The following is a 22197-nucleotide window of genomic DNA, read 5'->3' as shown; positions in this document are numbered from 1 at the left end:
ATATACGAATAATATATGATTTTAATATATATATTTTATATTGTTTTTTCTGTAACAGTTCCATTCAATCAATATATCGAATGCATTGTTAAATAATTTAATTTGACGGTAGGAATGTTATCTTTATTGAACATGATCTCAAATGATATAAAAATTTAATGTAATAATTAAAATTATTTATTAATAAATAATTTTAATTAATAATTATTTAAATGCTCATATTTACAAATTTTATTGCTACTTGTATCGGTGAGATACTAGTAACTAATAATTAAAGAAACTTAATTCAATTGGAAAATATAAACATTAGATAATGATAGAGCATTTTCATAGATTAAAAAATATAGATAATTATAAAGAAATATTTCATTAATTTTAAAATTTTTGGAAAGATATGGTAGTGCGACACTTTTGGGTTGTTTATCCTAACCTTCAAAATTGTTCTTTTCTTCCTCAAACTAAATTTGACTGCTTCTCAAATATCCTCAAGTACTGGTACAACGTAAGACTATTTTGATGTTGCCTTGGCATAGGATTCTCATTGGCAACAGTTGAAATGTTGATTCCTCCAGGACGAGGTGATGTTGGTGGAGTTTCGTAAAAGACTGAGGATTCCAAAACCTGACGACGATTGTTTTCTTGATCTTGATACCACCTTTCTGCCCTTAATGCAGTAACGTATAGGCCACTGGCCAGAAAGACTGTCAATAGGCCAAACACTCCCGCAGAAGTGAACAAACCATGCTGAATGATTACACAATTAGGCCGTGGAGCTTCCCAGTGTTTGAGGTGACCGGACTCGACGCTTAGCCCGATCAGTAGTAAAATTGCTGCCACAGCAAATGAGATCCTGCATGAGTAAAGAATTGGATATTTTTGAGGATTCTATGTTCTGGTGTTCAAATCTGTGCACTTCTTGAATGGCTAATTGTTATGACTTACTAGATATATGTATGTGTGTGTGTGTGTACTTAAAAAGCTGTCGATATGTGGTTTTTTTTTTTCTCACCATGTTGTTGTAAAGAAAAATCCAGCCTGCAATGTTGAAGTCTTGGCGAAATCAGAATGAAAATCCCAAGTGATTTCAAGTAGAGGGTCCGATTTACTAACTGCGACTAGTAGGTACGTGTGCTGCAATACCATGGCCACTACAAGGACAAGAATTGCGACAGTTGCTGATAAAAGAGGCATTTTCCCACTACTTATGTAAACACATTGAGATTTGTTTCCTTTTATATCATCATCATTTGCAGCTGTCCATTTCGCCTGAAGGAGTATCAAATTACAGGATTATATGTATTGGTTAAATTAAAAAGGGTCTATTTGAATTGTGCCTCGTCCCATCTGCTGAACACAAAAAGGCAATATCTAATGTTGTGAATGCATTGTAAGTGATTTTTCCGATCTTTTTTTTCTGATACTCCACAGCACTTTCAAAATCATCGTAATAAACTAAGTCGTTCTTCAAACTTTCAATGCGTTGTGTATAAGCAAATGTGTTGTGGTAGGAATATATCATGCACGTATAACAAATTAAAGAGATGTAAAAACTAGTTAATAGGAGACAAATACGTGCACAACAAAAAAGACCTACAAAAAATCTAAGGTCGTATTTGGATTGAAGGATTTTAAATCCCTGGATCTCAAATATATTCAAATGTATTTTTTATAGTTCTGGAGAAGCAAACACCATAAACTTCATATTCACTTCTTGTATGTTTATCTACTGTTTTATGTTAAATATGATAGATTTCAAGATCACCCACTAATGAAGGCATCTGAAATCCGTTCTACTTTGTATAATTAATGTGTAAAAGAAATATATGAATTTAAGATTCATCTATTATTTCATTTTAATAACAAAGCTATAATCGAAGTTAATATATTTCAAATCCATCTATCTATCCATGTATCCAAATGCAACATAAGAAGAATTCTCAATTCATGCAATATGTTGTGATAGAATCCGGTACCTCCGAACGTGTGGTCTCCGCAACAATACACAGAATGAAGCAGAACAAGCCTAATAATATTGACAAAACCATAAGGAATGCACCAGTCTTGCTGCCAAGATCGCTATTATTCCGGGTTGGAGCAAGATCAGCATGTGTAACTGCCATTTCTTGAAGGTTAATTAATATGCTAAAAATTGAGGGTTGCACTGGTGCAATATGTAGAAGAGAAAGATGTGCAGATCACACACAATTGTCCTCATGGGAAAGAAATTATGGATATCCAGAATTAGAATTTCTTGGAACAAAGGTTGCTTAAAGCCCATACATTCCAATATTCTTGTGCTTTTCGTGAAAAACCGTTTAAGTACAAGCAAATTACACTTTTTGAACATATATTTCAAAACTCTAGCGTACAAATATAGGTTCGCTTTGGTTAAGCCAGTCAATTACTTGTGGAGTTTATGGAATTTAGTAGTAGTGAGTGATTATAAACGAAATAAAGTAGGAGTGGGCCCTGTTATTTTTTTATGTATCGATCTTATTATGATTTTTATTTAATTAAACTTTCATTTTAGATATTTTTAAAAATTCCAAAAATAATTAAAATTTTCATTAATGAATTTTTTAAAAACATATTTATTTTTTTGAAATTTTGATAGACTAATAATATATGATTTTTCAACATATATTTTTTAATTTTATTAGTAACGGTTCCACTCAATCAATTTATCGAATATATTGGTAAATAATTCAATTTGATGACAGCGATTGTTAACATTATTTGAATATGCTTTGAACTGTATAAAAAAATTTATATAATAATTAAATATTATCATTATTTTTAAATAATTATTTAATCAGTCATACTTACTAATTTAATACTTTGTGTATCACAATGGTAATATACTAGTAACTATTTATAAAATAGACATAATTCAATTGAATATATACACATTCTCTATTTCTGTAATTTAACAAAAATTAGATAATGATAGAGCATTTTTATAGATTAAAAAATATAGATAATTGTAAAGAAATATTTAATTAATTTTAATTTTATTGGAAAGATATGGTAGTGCTGACACTTTTAGGTTGTTGATCCTAAGCTTTATTAATTGGTAGCTACCTTAAAAATTGTTCTTTTCGTCCTCAAACTAAATTTAACTACTTCTCAAATATCCTCAAGTACTGGTACAACGTAAGATATTTTGATGTTGCCTTGCATAGGATTCTCATTGACAACAGTACTTGTAGTGTTGATTTCTCCAGGACGAGGTGACCATGTTGGTGGAGTTTCGTAGAAGACTGAGGATTCCAAAACCTGATGACGATTGTTTTCTTGATAATGATACTAACTTTCTGCCCGTAATGCAGTAACGTATAGGTCACTGGCCAGAAAGACTGTCTGTAGTCCAAATACTCCAGCAGAAATGAACCAAAACAATGCTGATTTATTACAAAATTAGCTAGGCCGTGGAGTTTCCAAGTTTTTGAGGTGAGCAGATTCGACGCTTAGCCCGACCAGATGCGATATCAGATTATGTTAAAATGCTGAGAACATAGAATTCCGATAGAAATTAGTGATGAATCATAGTGCAATTTCAGCAGTGTAATATCTAAAATAAGTTACAATGACAATTTTGAGAAAATATTGATATTAAGACAATTTGAGAAACAAAAGATGACGTGTAACGACAATTTGAGAAACAAAAGATGATGTGATCTTTATGTGAGGCCCGGGGCCGAAGAGGGCGGGGGGTGAACGCCGGTGCCATCAGTTGCACGGACAATGAGCGGCTCCTGGCAGGCTTCTAGGTGAAGGGAACATGAATGAACCGACCCACACGGGAATGAGAGGGATTCCGAGACTGGGCAATGTAATGGACTGAACAGTTGAAGAGGGCTTAAAAGATTTGATTGGTACTACTCATATCACGAAGGTGCATCTTCTTTTCGGTAGCTCATCACATAAGAACTCCAAAGTTAAGCGTGCTTGACTTGGGGCAATTTTGGGATGGGTGACCTCCTGGGAAGTTTCCTAGGGTGCGTGTGAGTGAGGACATAAGCACGCTGGAAAGACTCGTCTTGGTACAGTGAGGACAGTCGTCAAATCTGGGGCGTTACACTTTATATTACATATTCTTTATATCATAGAATAGAGGTTGATATAAGGACAATTTAGAAAACAAAAAATGATATCTTTTAGATGGAATATCCTTTTTATATATATATATATATATATATATATATATATATATATATATATATATATCGGCAACCAATTCTCTACAGCCAAGCATAGTTGGAGAATCAATAAAAACAACTTCAAGTTAGTTGGATAAGGGTGAGTGGTTAGGACTTGCACTTGATTAACGAATATTGCCCTCCAGGATTGCCTCAGGGACATATATAAAAGGGAGAGTCATGCAAGGAAGCACAATAACGGGCCACCCTAAAAGAAGAAGAACAAGTAGCAACAAAATCATTCACATAAGGCACGAGAGTTTTTCTCCGTAATTCATAGAAGAGAGGGACTGTGGAATTGAGTGATTGTTATTGCAATCAAAATTGTTCTCTTGTATACTGATTCGATATAGTGGAAGCACTCCCGTGGATGTAGATCATATTCTTGATCGAACCACGTAAATCTCGCGTATTGTAAGTGTTTCGATTTCTTTATGTTTGTTCTGAGCATATGATTCATGTTCCAAGAGGAAATTGCATTCTATCGTAAAGTAGACTAAAGGATCTGGAATCAAGTTTTGAATACACAACAACTGGTATCAAAGTCAGGTTCTTGGCTATTCAAGATCATCAGAATGGGTTCCAAGATTGAGGTTGATCGCTTCGATGGAGCTGGCGACTTTTCTCTATGGCGTAGAAGGATGCATGTTGTTCTTGTCCAACATAAAGTTGCTAAGGCATTAGGTGTTGAAAAGTCACTACTAGAAACTCTCACCGAGGATCAAAAGATAGATATAATGGAAACAACATTCAGCTCCCTCACACTTCACCTAAGTGACAAAGTTCTTCGGGAAGTAGCCTCAGAGAAAACAGCCGCAGGGATCTGGGCAAAACTTGAATCCTTATACATGACAAAATCGTTGCAAGATATGATCTATCTTAAAGGCAAATTTTTCTCCCTCAAGATGAATGATTCGAAATCCATCTGTGAGAATCTTGATGAATACAATTGTAACGTCCCGATAATTTGAAGGTTCAAGTAAACCACATGAATGCAATTTATTAAATTTCTTGGTATTTTATTTATTTGTTTTAAAACACTAAATGCATGTTTATTTCATAAATTATGGGTTTAATTATTTGTATGTATTTTATGCATTATTATTGCATAATAGAATTTATTTCATGAAATTTTAAAGGTTCATGCATTAAAGATTTTTTAAGTTGCATTTCGCGCTCGAACGAGGAATGGAGACCGGGAAATTTCAAGAAAATTATTTTAATTACATGATTTGTTTTAAATATTAAATTAAGATGTTTTAAAGGTATTTTTCAGGTATTGGGATTTATTGTGTATTTTTTAACTACAAGATTTTAATTTTTATCGGTACTCAAAATTTATCGAATCGGGGGACTTTTTGAGGGTTCGGTTAATATATTTAAAATCTTTCCAACATGAAATATTTTTCGAGAGTGTCTTTTGATTTATTGGGCCTACTTTTAAGCTTAATTGACTTAAACTCTTTTAATTCCTTTTAATTTATAATAAGGGCCATTAACCTAATTATTAACTATTTAAATAATACACATTTGACCCTACAAACATTATCACCCTTTTCTCAACAACCGACACCCCCATTCAGCATTCCTTATCCTCATTTTCAGAAATTTTTCCCCACGGTTTCATCATTTCCAGCTGGAGGTTCCATCAGTTTGCTCTTGTTCTTGCAAAAGAAATTCATCCGGGTCTCCCTCTTCTTTTTTCGTTCATCAACTATCTAAGGCACGCTTTGTATCCTTCTTTCTGCATCATTCACGCCATTATATGCTGTTACATGTGTGCTCGCATACGAAAAATGTTTAAACCCGTTGTTGCTTCATTTATGCATTCGGTTTTCAAGTGATCATGCTACCCTTAGTTTGATACTCACGTTTCTGATAATCTGTGCAAGGGGCTGCTGTGAGGTGTTGATAAGGGGCTGAGATTAGTGTCAAGATGTTGTATAAAGATTTAAACCAAATGCAGATCGTGTAGGGTGAGAGACCAAGAGCAAGGTTTCAATAGGTTGGCTCGATCTTTGGGGTTCTATCATGCTGGGTGCAACCAGCTGAGCAGGGGCTTAGACGAGCCTTAGATCAGACCCTGGTGGGTCTGATACGAGGCTTGGAAGGGCTCGGCTCTTGCTGGAACCATCCAAGGCGCTGTGGATCGAAATGGTAGAAGTTTGGCTTTGGTTTGGACGTTTGGGGAGAATAGCGAGTTGTAGGGGGCTGCGGCTTACATGGAGGTGCAGCCGTGGGTTCAGCAGGTCCAGTGGGAGCCTAGGGTGGTCTAGGTATGGTTGGTTAAGGGCTGAGCCGTTGGGTGAAGGCTAGGAACGAAACTAAGGGAGGTACATGAACTTGAGTTTGAGTTGTGTATGTTCTGAAAATTCAGCAGCATACCAGCGAGAATTTAAAGGTGCTAATGGGTTCTAATTGAGTGGATTAAAGTCTGGTATGTTTTTGTTAAGTCATATTTTAAGTTTGGTAAAATTTGGGGAAGTTTCGAGTCGATTCGGGTAAAAAATCGGGACACGGTCTAAGTTTTAAAACAATTCGGTTAAGTTATGAAATGGGCTTGAGTTTACGTCTAGGGATGCTTTTAAATATGTTTTGGGACATTTTTAAGAGTTTGGTAAGTTTCAAATCAAAATAATGAGTTTTGGATTTATCCGGGATTTAGTCGCCGCACGAAACATTAATTAAAGAATTAATTGAAACGCTTAGATTTAAGCTTAATAAAATTATGGAAAATTATACTTAAGCTCAAATAATTATTAGAAATCGAAGTTTTTAATTTGGGAATTTTATGCTAAAGTTTGGTTTAACTCGGGATTAAAACGCATTATTATGTTATATTTAAAGATTAATTTAAAAGAAATAGATTTAAGCCAAATAAAAATATGGGGAAGTTTATGTAGGCTTAAATAATTATTTGGGACATGTTAGAGTCAATGGAATTAAGAAAATGTCAAAGAAGTGAAATTTTACGTCTAGGGGCAAAACGGTAATTTTGGGTTTCCAGGGGCAAAATGGTCATTTTGCACCTGGGGTGAGATGTTGGTCCTGGCAGCGCCCTGAGCACAATTTTATCATGTTTTAAATGTTTACGCATCATGTTTACGATTTTTACGCAATTATAATAAATATGGTGCATGCTTGGTTTAAAGGAAAAATTACGTATATGCATTATTTTATTAAGTGATGAATATGATGACACGTTTTGAAGGAAGTGATTTAGTTGTGACTAATACGATGACACGATGACATGATGATATGATTGGAGATATCGTGAGGGAAAAGGCCCTTAGGGAGCCCGTTTACGGGAGAAGGCCCCAGAGGGAGCCCGACGATCGTATTTCCATTGACATGATATGATGATATGATAGGCCAAGGCCCAGTTGACGGGTGAGAGTGTCGCTGGTGGCCCCGCCGCCCAGTACTGTGGTTACACGTAGATGGATCCATCGACTGACATGATGACATGATGATACGAAAGTCACAGCTAATGAACTGAATTCAATTAAAAAGAAAATATATACGTATATGATGACATGAGATGACATGATTTTACACGATATGATTTTACACGACACGTATACGTATATGATGACATGAGATGACATGATTTTAATACGATATGATTTTACACGACACGTAAACATATATGATGACATGAGATGACATGATTTTACACGATATGATTTTTACACGACACGTTTACGTATATGATGACATGAGATGACATGCTATGATTATTACCATGTTTTTTTAAGGACACGTTTACATATATGATTTTTACTGCAGACACGAATGCTTTTAAGTTCATGAAAGATATATTGAGTATGATATTTTTCACTGCTGTGTGCTACGTATACGTACTTGTTATTAACGATGCAGGTGTGTTGAGTCTTTAGACTCACTAGGCGTGTGTGATGCAGGTGAGCTTAATGATGAGGAGACTGGAGGTGCCGAACTCTGAGTAGGCAGACCTAGTAAGGTGACACGACCCGAGGACCACATGTTTTCCGCATTACGATTTATGAGATTGAGAGGAGATGAATATTTTCATACGTTGATGATTTTAAGAAATTTTATACGTTTATGTTTACGTATGATTTTAGACGAGTTGGGTTATTTTAAAATGCGCTATTTTTACTGATAAATATTTAAGATCATTTTTAAATGCTATATTTTTCTATTACGATTTTTACTCCCTTTTATTGGCAAATGCTTATGAGTATTTTTAAATGATATTTTCAGTACGACAGCATGCCTATTTTTATGTTAAAATAAATATGAATATTTTAAAAGATGGGTTTGATTATTTTTAAACGACGTTATTTTTATGGTCGAATATTTAAGATCATTTTTAAATGTTATTTCGAAAATGCGAGCTTTAATTATTTAAGTAAAAAAAAATATCCCGTAGAATTTTAAAAATGAGCGAAACGTTACAACAATAAACTCATACTTGATTTGGAAAATATCGGAATCGAAATAAAGGAGGAGGATAAGTCTATCATTCTTCTAAATGCTCTCCCAAGTTCTTATGAAATATGCAAAAGAAAACATGATATTTGACGAAATCCTGAAAGTTCTGAAGGCTAAAGAATCTCAAAAAAGAGTTGAAAAGGAATTCAAAGACTTGGGAGACAGTTTGTACATTGAGGGAAAATCAGAAAGGAAGAGAAATAAATACAAACAAGAGGAAGGCCAAATTCAATCCCAAGTCAAAGAAACTGAAATGCTTTATATGCCACAAACAAGGCCACTTTAGGAAGGACTGTCCAGATCGATTTAAATATGGTGACAAGAGAAATGAAAATGGAGAAGCATCTGTTACACAGGATGGCTGTGAAAGTGCAGAAGTTCTATGTGTTGGAGATCAACAAGTAAATCAAGATTGGATCTTAGACAGTGGATGTTCTTTTCACATGTCACCAAACAGGAATTGGTTTGTGTCTTTCGAATAAATAAATGGTGGACAAGTAACTCTGGCTAATAATAAGACTTGTCAAGTTTAGGGAATTGGCACAATAAGACTAACCATGCACGATGAGACTTAACTCATACTTAAAGATGTGAGATATGTCCCTGAGCTAAAGAGAAATCTGATCTCCTTGGGAAGTCTCGATCAGCTTTGTTACACGTTCAAAGCTCAAGATGGAAAGATGACAGTGTACAAAGGATCCCTTGCGGTAAAGAAGGGTGTTAGATCAAATGGACACTATATTCTTCATGGAGGTACTCACACTGGATCAGTTAGTGCCGCTGAACAAATCCTGGACAACTCAATGATGTGGCATCTGAGATTGGCTCATATTAGTGATAGAGGAATTCAAGAACTCCAAAAACAGGGGCTTCTTGGCAACAGATCACTAAGGACTCTTGAGTTCTGTGAGGATTGTATAAAAGGCAAATCTACAAGAGTGAAATTCAATAAAGGAATACATGTGTCCTATGCCCCTTTGGAATATGCTCACTCTGATCTTTGGGGACCGTCAAGAGTTATATCGAAGGGAGGGGCCAGATACTTTATGTTTATCATCGATGATTATTCTCGAAGAGTATGGGTCTATATCTTGAAAAATAAGCACGAAGCACTAAATAGATTCCAGCAGTGGTTGAATCTGGTTGAAAATCAGTCTAACAAACGACTAAAGAAACTCAGAACAGACAATGGTTTAGAGTTTTGCTCAAAAGAATTCAATGATTTTTGAAAAAGTAAAGGAATATCAAGGCATTACAATGTACCATACACTCCACAACAGAATGGGCTGGCTGAAAGGATGAATAGAAAAATCCTTGATAGAGTGAGATGCATACTGGGACACTCAGGAGTTCCAAAGAGCTTCTGGGCAGAAGCAGTGATTACAGTGTGTTTTTTGATCAATAAGTCGCCTTCAGTTCCTCTAGGATTCTTAACTCCCATGGAAAAGTGGTCTCAAGAACCACCACGTCTAGATGATCTAAAGGTTTTTGGCTGTGTAGCATATGCACACGTAAAACAAGGAAAGCTAGAACCTAGAGCAATCAAATGTATTTTTTTGGGATACCCTGAAGGCAACAAAGGCTATAAACTTTGGTGCATAGAACCTGGAAATCAAAAGACAATAATTAGCCGAGATGTCACCTTCAAGGAAGACTACTTTCCTTGTAAAACTGAAACTGAAGCTGATAAGTCCCCATCAAGACAAGATGATCCTTACAATAATACAAAGATTGAGGTGGAGCTATAAGATAAACTTCAACTGACTACTCAAAATGACACATCTGATGATACAGAATCAGAAGGGTACTCAAATGACAGGGATAACTTGAGGCATTATCAGCTGGCAAGGACAGAATCAGGAGGGTCATTAAACCACCAAAAAGATTAGGACATGCAGATATTGTCTCATATGCATTCTCAGTTGCATCTCAAATCAATGATGATGATCCAGTAAGCCTAAAAGATGCCATGAGTTCTGATGTTAAAGAAGATTGGTACCAAGCTATGAAAATCGAAATGAATTCCTTAGAAAAGAATAATACATGGGAATTGGTACCAAAACCAAACAATCAAAGGATAGTTGGATGTAAATGGATATTCAAGAAAAAAGAAGGCATTCCTGGAGTTGAAAAACCAAGGTACACGGCGAATTGGTCGCTAAGGGCTTCTCACAAATATAAGGGATAGATTTTCAAGAAGTATTCTCACCTGTTGTCAAACATAGATCGATAAGGTCCATTTTAGCTCTAGCAGCAAAGGAAAACATGGAGCTTGAGCAATTAGATGTTACTATAGCTTTTCTCCATGGTGAACTTGAAGAAAAGATATACATGCAACAACCACATATGTTCGAAGTCAAAAGTGAGCCTCAACTGGTATGCCTACTAAAGAAATCTCTTTATAGTCTTAAGCAAGCACCGAGGAAATGGTATAAACGTTTTGATGACTTCATGATAAGCCATGAGTTCATAAGAAACAACTATGATTGGTGTGTATATCGTAAGATGCTAAAATCTGGAAGTAACATGTACCTACTGCTCTATGTGGACGACATGTTAATTGCTTGCTCAGATACAGAGGAAATTCTATCATTAAAAGCCGACCTGAGGACCGAGTTTGAGATGAAAAACCTTGGACAAGCTAAAAGAATTCTCGGCATGGAAATGAAAAGAAATAGACAGTTGAGAGAACTGGTACTGATGCAACAAGGATATGTGTTGAAAGTGTTAAATAAATTTGAAATGCAGAATGTGAGACCAGTATCATGTCCAATGGCTCCACGTTTCAAACTCTCAACAAATCAAGCACCAAACTCAGAAGAGGAAACAAAATACATGAGGAAAGTCCCATATGCCAGCGCAGTAAGAAGCCTAATGTATTTGATGGTCTGTACTAGACCAGACCTTGCCTATTCAGTAAGTTTGGTAAGTAGATTTATGGCAAATCCAGGTGAAGAACACTGGAAAGCAGTCAAATGGATTCTAAGCTATCTTAAAGGAACGACAGACACCAGATTAATCTTTAAAGATTCAAGAGAAGTTGACAACTTGATAGCAGGGTATGTGGATTCAGATTATGCTGGGAGTGTTGACACTAGAAAGTCTCTAACCAGATACATCTTCACGACCAATAACACAGCAGTAAGTTGGAAAGCAAACCTACAGCCAATAGTAGCTCTTTCTACCACAGAAGCTGAATATTTAGCAGTCATTGAAGCGTTTAAAGAAGCTAAGTGGATGAAAGGTTTATGGAAGAATTAGGATACATGCAAAAGTCAGTGACTGTGTTTTGTGACAATCAAAGTGCCATACACCTATCGAAACATCAAGTCTTCCACGAGAGAACAAAGCACATAGATGTAAGGCTACACTTTTTTCGTGAAGTAATTGAGACTGGAGATGTTAAAGTCTTGAAGATAAGCACAAATGATAATCCAACTTATAAGTGTACCAAAGTAATAGGGACATTCAAATTTGATAAATGCAAGGATCTGGTTAATGTAACCAGATGCAGGCTGCCTTAAGATGAAAGGCAGGAGGAGGTGCCTTCCTGGAAAGCTTGGTTGCAGATAAGGTGGAGATTTGTAATATATCGGCAACCAATTCTCTACAGCCAAGCATATTTGGAGAATCAGTTAAAACAACTTCAAGTTAGTTGGATAAGGGTGAGTGGTTAGGACTTGCACTTGATTACCGAATATTGCCCTCCAGAGTATTGCCTCAGGGACATATATAAAAGGGGGAGTCATGCGAGGAAGCATAATAACGGGCCACCCTAAAAGAAGAAGAACAAGTAGCAACAAAATCATTCACATAAGGCACGAGAGTTTTTCTCTGTAATTCAAAGAAGAGAGGGACTGTGGAATTGAGTGATTGTTATTGCAATCAAAATTGTTCTCTTGTATATTGATTCGATATAGTGGAAGCACCCCCGTGGATATAGATCATATTCTTGATCGAACCACGTAAATCTCGCGTTTTGTGTTTCGATTTCTTTATGTTTGTTTTGAGCATATGATTCAAGTTCCAAGAGGAAATTGCATTCGATCGTAAAGTAGACTAAAGGATCTGGAATCAAGTTTTGAATACACAACATATATTGTGTTAGAGATTTTATTATTGTGTCGGTCATTAATTTAGTGATCTTTTTTCAACTACTTGATTATTGATCCCGCTGCTATTTCGACATTATTATTGATCTCGTAATATATGACAAAATTGAAAGCCAAACTTTTTTTTAATTAGTTCAAAATTTTTTTCACTATAATCGACGTTGTAAACATTAATAAATGCAACACATAAGAACAAAAATTCAAATAATTTCCAAATTTTTTCCAATCTTATATATATAATATGAAAAATTAAGTTAACACAAAATTAAATATATACAATACAAAAATTCACAATGGTTTTTGCGACGGATAAACCGTCGCTAAATTCTTTAGCGACGGACAAATTAAATGAATAATATCCTCCTTTTAGAAGAATTGCTTCTTCAATTGTTTTTATGATATAATATGATCTAAAATTATAACTATCAGATCTATAAATCTTCGTATTAGAAGATGCTAGTAATTTCCAGTCTTGAATGTTTTTCTCAAAATTTTCAGAAATAATAATTTTTTATTTTTAATATTACCACTATTAGAAGATTTCTTCTTAGTAAAGGATCTTATTATCTTGTCCATTAGGAATTTGGGTAGATATTGTCAATGATTTATTCATACCTTAACCTTCAGGCTTTATGGATACCTGACTTAAGGATTGCTCTCGGATAGAACTACCTTCTTTTCTTTTGAACAAGAGAATATGATCTCTTTAACTTAGAAGAATTTATTCAATAGATGGCTCTGATACCACTTTAAGCAGCAAGTTGTGAACTTTGTTTCTTGAAAGCCATTAAGGCAAGCTTAGATCTTTCTAAACTTGGATTAGTAAACCACTGCTTATAAACATGATTAATAAATGAGTCTTTTAATTGAGACTCAAGAAACGTGATACGATAATTTAATTTTCTTTTTAATTTTAAAAGATATTTCACTGTAAGAATGATATAATCTAAAGGAGGATTAAATATATAATGGAATTCATAAGACATAAACTTAAATAATTCTGAATGGAAGAGATGTTTTTCCAACTCCAGGGATGTTGCACAAAGTAGACTGTTATTAAAAGAGAGAAGAGCTTTTCGTGTGTGGAGCACAAAGAACATCCACTTCTTAAATAGACAAGAAAATGAAACAGTACTTCCACTATCTACAGTACTACTACTAATAAGAAACTGACACGTACATAATAACAGATAAGGTTACAAACACAATAATTCAAGCCTTATTTTAATAATACATAGACATAATTATTACAATAGACTTTTAGTCACATCTTCATCTTCACAACTTCATCTGATTTATGAATTCAATAGTGCAAAAAGATCATCTCACTCTTCATAGGGATCCTGAGCATCTTACTCTTGAGCAGTTATTTCTGTATCTGAAAAAAATTTATCTTTTCCTTTCGAGGAAGAGGTTGATGCTTGTGTGGATGCTTGTGTGGGGAATGGTAATTGAGATTTATCACCAAAGACTTGTGCATACATATTAGTAATAGTATTTTTGTCTATATGTTGAATTAATTCTTTAAGCAAAGTGGCATGGGTTGGAGTATTTTGTTTAGATTCTTCATAGCTTCTTTAGCTGATCCGATAGCTATGACTCCTTGTCTATCATAAACCTTTTCTTCAGCAAAGAAATATTATTTGCCCCATCATTTTATTAAAATCTTCATGATTAAGATAGTAGGATCTTTCTTTTTGTTTTGTTTTTTCTAATATTTTATTATAAGAATATAAATCATGTTTTTGTACAGTATTTTGTACAAGTTTAGTAGGCTTTTGAGTTGCCATATTCAAATAATGTTCTATAGATTTTCTTTTTTCTATAGAATCTTTTATTTGATCTATAAGATCTAGAATGAAAGTTTCTTCATTTGACATTACATTTATTTCTAATCCCATAAAATTTATGGGATAAGTATCGCAGTCACAATCTGGATCACAAATTTTATTTTCTGATATTTCAGAATCATTACCTGAATCACTATTAGATTCTTCAGATAATTCATAATCAATAACATTGACATAAAAGTCTTTTTGTTTTAATTTTTTTTCTTTATTTAGAAGAATATTTATTAATGATTCTTTTAAATCAGTGTCTATATTAAGATTATTAATCTTTTTCTTGACATGACACTTATTAGCTTTATGTCCTATTTTTCCATTTTTCCAACAAACTGTAACTTTATTTTGATCATTTTTTATAGCCTGTTTAGACCTTTTCTTGGAATATTTATTGAATTTAGTTTTATCCTTAGAATAATATTTTTTCTTTTTAAAAGGAAATCTTTTCTTTTTCTTATCTTTTTCAGGATTTGAATTGGTTGAAAACCTATTTGTTCACAAAAATCACCGATAATATTATGATTTTCTTCTTTTTGCATATCAAGCTGTCTTTTTAACTTAATATCATTGGAAAGAGTTATTCATTCTTCTGTTATTTCTGCAGATATATCACCATAAGTGAGTAAACTCCAATCTATAGAGTTTGTTGGAGATTTAGATTTTAATCTATTTTAACTCCTTCAGCAAAAAGAACTGGAAGTCCATAAATGAATTTTTCTTTCCAGAAGTTAGCGTTGCAATTATTTCTAGTTAAAACTTTTGTCATAAAAACATCTTTATACTATCTGAATTCATATAATGTTGGACATCTCAAATTCATTAATTTCTCTTGAGATCTATCTAATTGAAGCTCATTAGCTCCAATAAAATTAGATAATATAGTATAAATAAGTGTATTAACATACCAGATTCTTTTCTACCATGAAGATCAATTATGGAGGAATTAAGAATTTTATTCTTGACTTCTTTTGAATTGAACAGTAAAGCCAGTAATAATTGCTTGAGCAATCTGCCTATCATTATTACATTTTATTTTAGCGGCAGAATAGTATATTAACATCTGTTTAGTAACAGTTTTTATCTGATATTGAGATTTTCCATCTATATTCCATTCAGTAATGGCTTCTCTATTAAATTGAACGTATTATTTTTTTTCTTGAGTTTGAAGATCAATTTTTATGCAATTTTTAAATTTGCATTTCTTCATCAGAAGAGCTTGAAAAATTTTCGAGTTGTTCAGTTTTGGTTATTACCGAGATAGAAAATTTTCTTTTATATTAAATTTTTGTAATCTGTCTGTTAGAGATACCATAAAATCTTCATATTTTTTATAACTTTAAAGAAATTTTTCTTTTTAAGATTAGGAGGGGGTTTTATCATTAAAGTTTTTGAACTTTCACCACCAGAAATTTCTTGTTTGGATTTTGATAAAAAATTTCTATCCAGGTAGTTTGATTTCTTAAAGAATGTAAAGTAAGATTAGTAAAGTTATTTTGTTGGATAATATGGTCGAAATTACCATTTTCTAATTCAGATTTTATAGAAGCAGCAAAATTTCTAAAATTAAAAATGGTTGAATTCATTACTTTATAACAAAATTCTATATAATAGAGCAACGTTTTCTGTTCTATCCATCATATAAAAACCTGCAATATTTATATTTAAAGTTATTGCTTTTATGATATTTGGATCAGAAAGAGAAATAGAAAAATTAGGGAAGAAACTAAAATATATAGGTCCTTCACATAATAAGGACTCTATTCTTTATCTAAAAAATTTGGAAATTCTTTATTTCTTGTTGGAAAATATAATTTTTCCATCCATTTGAAAAAATCTAAATTTGACTTAGTTTCTTCTATCCACTCTTTATATCTTAAAAAATATAAATATTTTTGTTTAGAATTCAAACAACTTAAAAACTATTTTTTCTTGTTTTTATTTTTAATTTTATCTAAACTTTTCTGATTAAGATTGTCATCACTAATGACCATAACATTATAACCCATATCAGAAAAGGTAGGAGAAGTTCAATTATTAACAGAATAACTTCTTTGAAATCTAGAATTACTAGATTCAGGGAGATCAACTTTATATTCAGGTTGAGAAATATTTTCATTTGTTTTTGAATACCATATATACTTATTTTTTCAAAATCAGATATAGAAGAGGTAGAATTTCTACTTTCTACAGGTAATTTAATACGTAGATGTCTTTGAGATGGGAGTTTTATTTCAACATCACCATGTACATACTGAACAATACTTTCTAATTTTCTACTTCCTTTTTTAAGAGAATGAGTCATATTCTCCATTTTCCATATTTTTGGAAGAGTGACTTGACTCCAATTAATTGTTTTGAGAATCATGATATTACTTTTATTAATATCAGTTATAAAGAGAGTAGTTTCTCCCCTCTTAGAACTAATTTGATTAGCATTAATTCTAAAATTAAAAATGGTTGAATTCATTACTTTATAACAAATTCTATACAATAGAGCAACGTTTTCTGTTCTATCCATCATATAAAAACCAGCAATATTTATATTTAAAGTTATTGCTTTTATGATATTTGGATCAGAAAGAGAAATAGAAAAATTAGGGAAGCAACTAAAATATATAGGTCCTTCACATAATAAGGACTCTATTATTCCTAATAAGGAATCTTCAAATTTATTATGCCTTTGATCTCTGACGATAATTAAGGCTGAGATATTTAAACCTAATATTGTAAGAGGCTTTAAACCTACTTTGATCATTCATAAATGCATAAATTTATATGATTGCTTATGAATATTAACAAGATTTTGTGATAACAAACTAAATGAATCATATCCTCTTTTTAGAGGAATTTCTTCTTCAATTATTTTTATGATATAATATTATCTAAAATGAAAACTATCATATCTATAAATCTTCCAGTCTTGAATGTTTTTCTCAAAATTTTCAGAAATAATTAATTCTTTATTTTTAGTATTACCACTATTAGAATATTTCTTCTTAATAAAGGATCTTATTATCTTGTCCATCAGGAATTCGGGTAGATTTTGTCAAGAATTTATTCATACCTTACCCTTCAGGCTTTATGGATACCTGACTTAAGTATTGCTCCCAGATAGAGATACTTTCTTTCCTTTTGAACAAGAGAATATGATATCTTTAACTTAGAACATTTCATCAATAGATGGCTCTGATTCCACTTTAAGCAGCAAGTTGTGGATTTTGTTTCTCGAAAGCCTTTAAGGCAAGCTTGGATCTTTCTAAACTTGTATTAGTAAACCAACTGTTTATAAACAGATTAGTATCTGGGTCTTTTAATTGAATCTCAAAAAATATGATACGATTTTTTACTAATTTAATTTTAAAAGATAGTTCGCTGTAGGTATGATATAATCTGAAGGAGGATTAAATATATAATGGAATTCATAAGACATAAACTTACATAATTCTGAATCGAAGAGATGCTTTTCCAACTCCAGGGATGTTGCACAAAGTAGACTATTATTAAAAGAGAGAAGAGTTTTTCGTGTGTGGAGCATAAAGATCATCCACTTCTTAAATAGACGAGAAAATGAAACAATACTTCCCCTATCTACAGTAGTACTACTAATAAGAAACTGACACATACATAATAACAGATAAGGTTACAAACACAATAATTCAAGCCTTATTCTAATAATATATAGACATAATTATTACAATAGACTTTTAGTCACATCTTCATCGTCACAACTTCATCTGATTTATGAATTCAATAGTGCTAAAAGATCATCTCCCACTTCGTAGGGATCCTGAGCATCTTGCTCTTGATCAGTCATTTTTGTATCTTCAAAAATTTTATCTTTTCCTTTTGAAGAAGAGGTTGATGCTTGTGTGGGTAATGGTAATTGAGATTTCTCACCAATGACTTCTTCATACATATTAGTAATAGTATCTTTGTCCATATGCTGAAATAATTCTTTAAGAGAAGTGGCATGGGTTGAGTATCTTTGTTTAGATTCTTTATAGCTTCTTTAGCTGGTCCGATAGCTATGACTCCTTGTATATCATAAACATTTCCTTCAGCAAATAAATCTTATTTGCCCCACCATTTTATTAAAATCTTCCTGATTAAGATAGTATAAGAAAATTTATTTCCAGTTTTTCTTTATTCTGGTCTTATAGTCCATAATCCCATCTTATGATCCAGGGAACATTGTAATTGATAGCAAATTGGAGAATGGATGTTAATCCATCTAATTGGGTATTAGCCTGTTGAAATTTATTCCATATGCTTTTAACATCTATTTTTTCCCCACTAATCCTATTCCTACTAAGGATAAACACTTCTTGAGAAATCTCAAACTAAATCATTTTCCTCAGTTCTACACTTATGATTATAGATGAGATGATTTTATGTTTTGGTGTGATTTTGAAATGAATAATGGAAGAGTATTTATTGGTAAAGTTTAGAGAAGAAACAAAAATAAAATATCATTGCTTACAGAATCAAACCAATCATTTTTTATTAACACAAAACATGTGTAGTTATTTGTTAAAAATGATGTCTCTTGAATTCAAATTTGTTGGCTTGAATATTAACAATTCTCTCCCTCAAGCACATTTTGTGAATTCGATCAGACTTGCAATAGCTCTGCAATTTTTCAACTTCCATTTCGATAATGCCTTGGTCATCATATCATATATGTTTTCATCTGTGTGAATCTTCTGAAACTTTAACAAATTTTTTGCCATACATCTTGTATTCAATGATATTGAACATCAATATACTTAGATCTTGAATGCATCGAAAGATTCTTTCCAAGATGAATTGAACTCTGATTGTCAGATAACAACTTGAATTGATCTTGCACAAAACTTAATTTCTACAAAAACCCTTTCATCTATAACAGCTCTTTGCATGCCTCAGTTGCTGCAAGGAATTCTGATTCAGTGGTTGACAATGCTACACACTTTTCAACTTTGACTGCCGTGACACAGCTCCACCTAAAAATGTAATCAGTTATCCTGTTGTTGATTTTCGAGAGTCAACATCTCCTGTTGTAAGGCCCTAAAGTATATTATCCGATAATTTGATATAATTAGAATAATTATTGAGTTATAAATTAAAATAATTATTTATGCCAAATAATTTTTGAAAGTATGTTAAAATATGTATTTTAGAATATCAGAAAATTAAAAGATATAAAATACATATAGAGTTCAAATAACACACGAGAGCAAAATAAATACAAACCAGGATAATAAGGGTATGGGTTGCTATTCTTAGAAACTAAATTACACTATATTTAATACATATACATGACTCATTTGGAAAATAATATAAAAAGGAATCCCAAATCCCAAGCCCTAGCCCAACCCGTCGATTCCCTCTCCTCACCATTTTTCGATCACGCAACTACGGAGAATGGTGCTACGACCACCGTGTGTTGCAGATGGGGTTAAGATGGCTAGTGTAGTGGCTTGAATAGAGCAAATTGAGCACATAGAGTTGACCATTGTCCCTGTTTTCGTGATCGTGTTCCGCACGAGTTCGAGTTCCGATTTACTCGCAATTTTCAGCAGTTTTGGTGAGTTTTGTTTGAGTTTTAGTTTGTGGTTAACTTGTATTCGAAGCCCTATGTATTCCCTATTCTTCCTACAATTTTCAGGCATGTCTAGATTTACATTAGCGAGCTTTCACGCCATGTTTCTGCCGCTGAACCACCGTGAGGTGTTTTTTTGCTCATTAACTTAGATATTTAGTATATATTTGAGCTTGGTTTCCAAATTTTCGGTTAAAAAATGGGCTGCCGAGTTTGAGAATTTGAACCAATTTTATTTAATACGCTTTCGTCTTCTGAATTACGTTATATTGATGTATGTATCAAGTTTATATCGTGACTTCAATCGTTGGATGCGTTTAAGATATAAATCATTCGACCGATTAATTTATATTGAACTAGTTATTCGTTCAATAGAGCTTTATCATTAATATGTTGAATATTGGAGTTTTGGGAATAACGAGAGCGAGAATTAGTTTAGTACAGCTCATGGTTTGAAAATTTGGAGTTTTAGTAAAACAAATTCAACTATTGTGGTTTTGAGAAAATAGTTGGTTTAATTAAGATTTTGGGTAAATTTTTGTATTTCTCTGCTTATTGTTATGTGTTTTAGGCTGAGGAGCTTTAAAGTTGTGCATTGATAATTGTTTGTCGGTATATGTATCTTACAGTTCGGTAACATACAACGGTAACACTTAAATTATGTTTTAAGCATATTTATGTGTTGTGATTGTTGTTTATGTAATTATGTGAACAAATTGAGTTATTAAATGCCTTATTGTGTTACCTGTCCAGTTTATGTGTCATTTAGTCTATGGCATACTGCTGTGATATACTTCTTGAGTCCTATCGTTCTTATTAACTAGTTACTATTATTCGGTATTGATTTTTGTATAACTCGGGATTAGGGTATGGCTGATAGGCCTATTATTCGGTATTGGTTTTATATAACTCGGGATTAGGGTATGGCTGATAGGCCTATTTTGATACACCTGAAACCGTAGTTAAGATTGATCAATCATGTTGTTAGTGTAGCCCCCAGGGTGTGCGCTGAGATCGTGATATCCTGTTCTGTTTGTTGTGCCATTCCTGTTATATATGGTTACAACTGTATGGAGGCCAGTTGGGGTGTTTATTAGCATAGCCTGGCATAACTCGCATACTTGGCAGACCAGTTTAGCTGCATGACGATGTATCTCCCCTTTGTGTTGCTCGAACATTATTCTTGTTGATTGTATTGTTCGTTTGGCTCTGTTTACCCCGTTGATATTGAGCCTTGTTCATGCATATCACATTTCATCTACGTGTGTATATATATATATATATATATATATATATATATATATATATATATATATATATATATATATATGATGCGTGATTTATGTTATTGTTTTGTTTGTTGAACTGTTTCATATCAGAATCCTAATCTAAGTTGTTTACTGGGGGGCTGTTGTGGTTTCTTTGGACACCACGGTAGATCATTCGAGTTATTCTGCAGCACCAGGCGGAGCTCATGTGGTCGAGATTGGATTATTTGGTTTTGGTTCATCGGAGTCTCCCGGCTAGCTATATTTATATATTTTGAGTTGTGATAAGTTTTTGTCGCGTTTTATTATTCGAGGATATGCCCCGTGTATCTGTATAAGTATTTGGATTGATCTTTGCTTGTTTGAATTTAATTTATGTTGTTTGGGAACCTTCCAGCTTATTGGAATTGATGCATGTGATATTTATATTTTTTTTTCTGCTCGGTATTTGCATTTGTTTGTTTATGAATACTGCAGCGTCGACCTTGGGTTATTTTATTTTACAAGTATTTTAAATTTTTGGTATGTCCTATTTACGGCGAGGTCATGTTGAAATTTTTCCAGGTCCTGAGGTCCATTTTAAGGTATTTTAAATTATTTTCCGCTGTAGATTTAATTAAATCATTTTCGTTAGATAATTAAACGTAATTTAAGTTATTAGGCCTCACACCTGCCATATCTACATCTGTGTAGCCTAGAAGCTCAATTATGTATCCT

At 33.0% G+C, this 22197-nt stretch overlaps 1 protein-coding gene and 1 long non-coding RNA gene across 2 annotated transcripts; one reads left to right on the top strand and one right to left on the bottom strand.

Annotated features, from left to right (window-relative positions):
• Positions 1-357: 357 nt before the first annotated feature.
• Positions 358-2186, bottom strand: LOC140828594 (uncharacterized). Its single transcript, XM_073191537.1, has 3 exons — positions 1974-2186; positions 1010-1266; positions 358-850 (listed from the first exon to the last, which is right to left on the bottom strand). Exons 1-3 carry the CDS (start codon positions 2118-2120, stop codon positions 454-456), a joined length of 801 nt encoding a protein of 266 aa, XP_073047638.1. The 5' UTR covers positions 2121-2186; the 3' UTR covers positions 358-453.
• A 17781-nt stretch (positions 2187-19967) lies between these two features.
• Positions 19968-21796, top strand: LOC140828593 (uncharacterized). Its single transcript, XR_012117274.1, has 3 exons — positions 19968-20197; positions 20279-20340; positions 21651-21796. It is a non-coding gene; the product is annotated as an uncharacterized lncRNA (long non-coding RNA).
• Positions 21797-22197: the final 401 nt, after the last annotated feature.

Source organism: Primulina eburnea, chromosome 3 (assembly GCF_022965805.1).
Source record: "Primulina eburnea isolate SZY01 chromosome 3, ASM2296580v1, whole genome shotgun sequence".
NCBI classification, from domain to species: Eukaryota; Viridiplantae; Streptophyta; class Magnoliopsida; order Lamiales; family Gesneriaceae; genus Primulina; species Primulina eburnea.
The sequence above is the reverse complement of the archived record's forward strand: the minus strand, read 5'-3'. Positions and strand labels throughout refer to the sequence as shown.

Coding starts and splice junctions, on each gene's coding strand:
- LOC140828594 (XM_073191537.1), bottom strand. CDS start 2,120: ATGGCAGTTACACATGCTGATCTTGCTCCAACCCGGAATAATAGCGAT. Junction 1,267..1,973: donor CGGAGACCACACGTTCGGAG/GTACCGGATTCT, acceptor ATACTCCTTCAG/GCGAAATGGACAGCTGCAAA. Junction 851..1,009: donor TTTTTCTTTACAACAACATG/GTGAGAAAAAAA, acceptor TTACTCATGCAG/GATCTCATTTGCTGTGGCAG.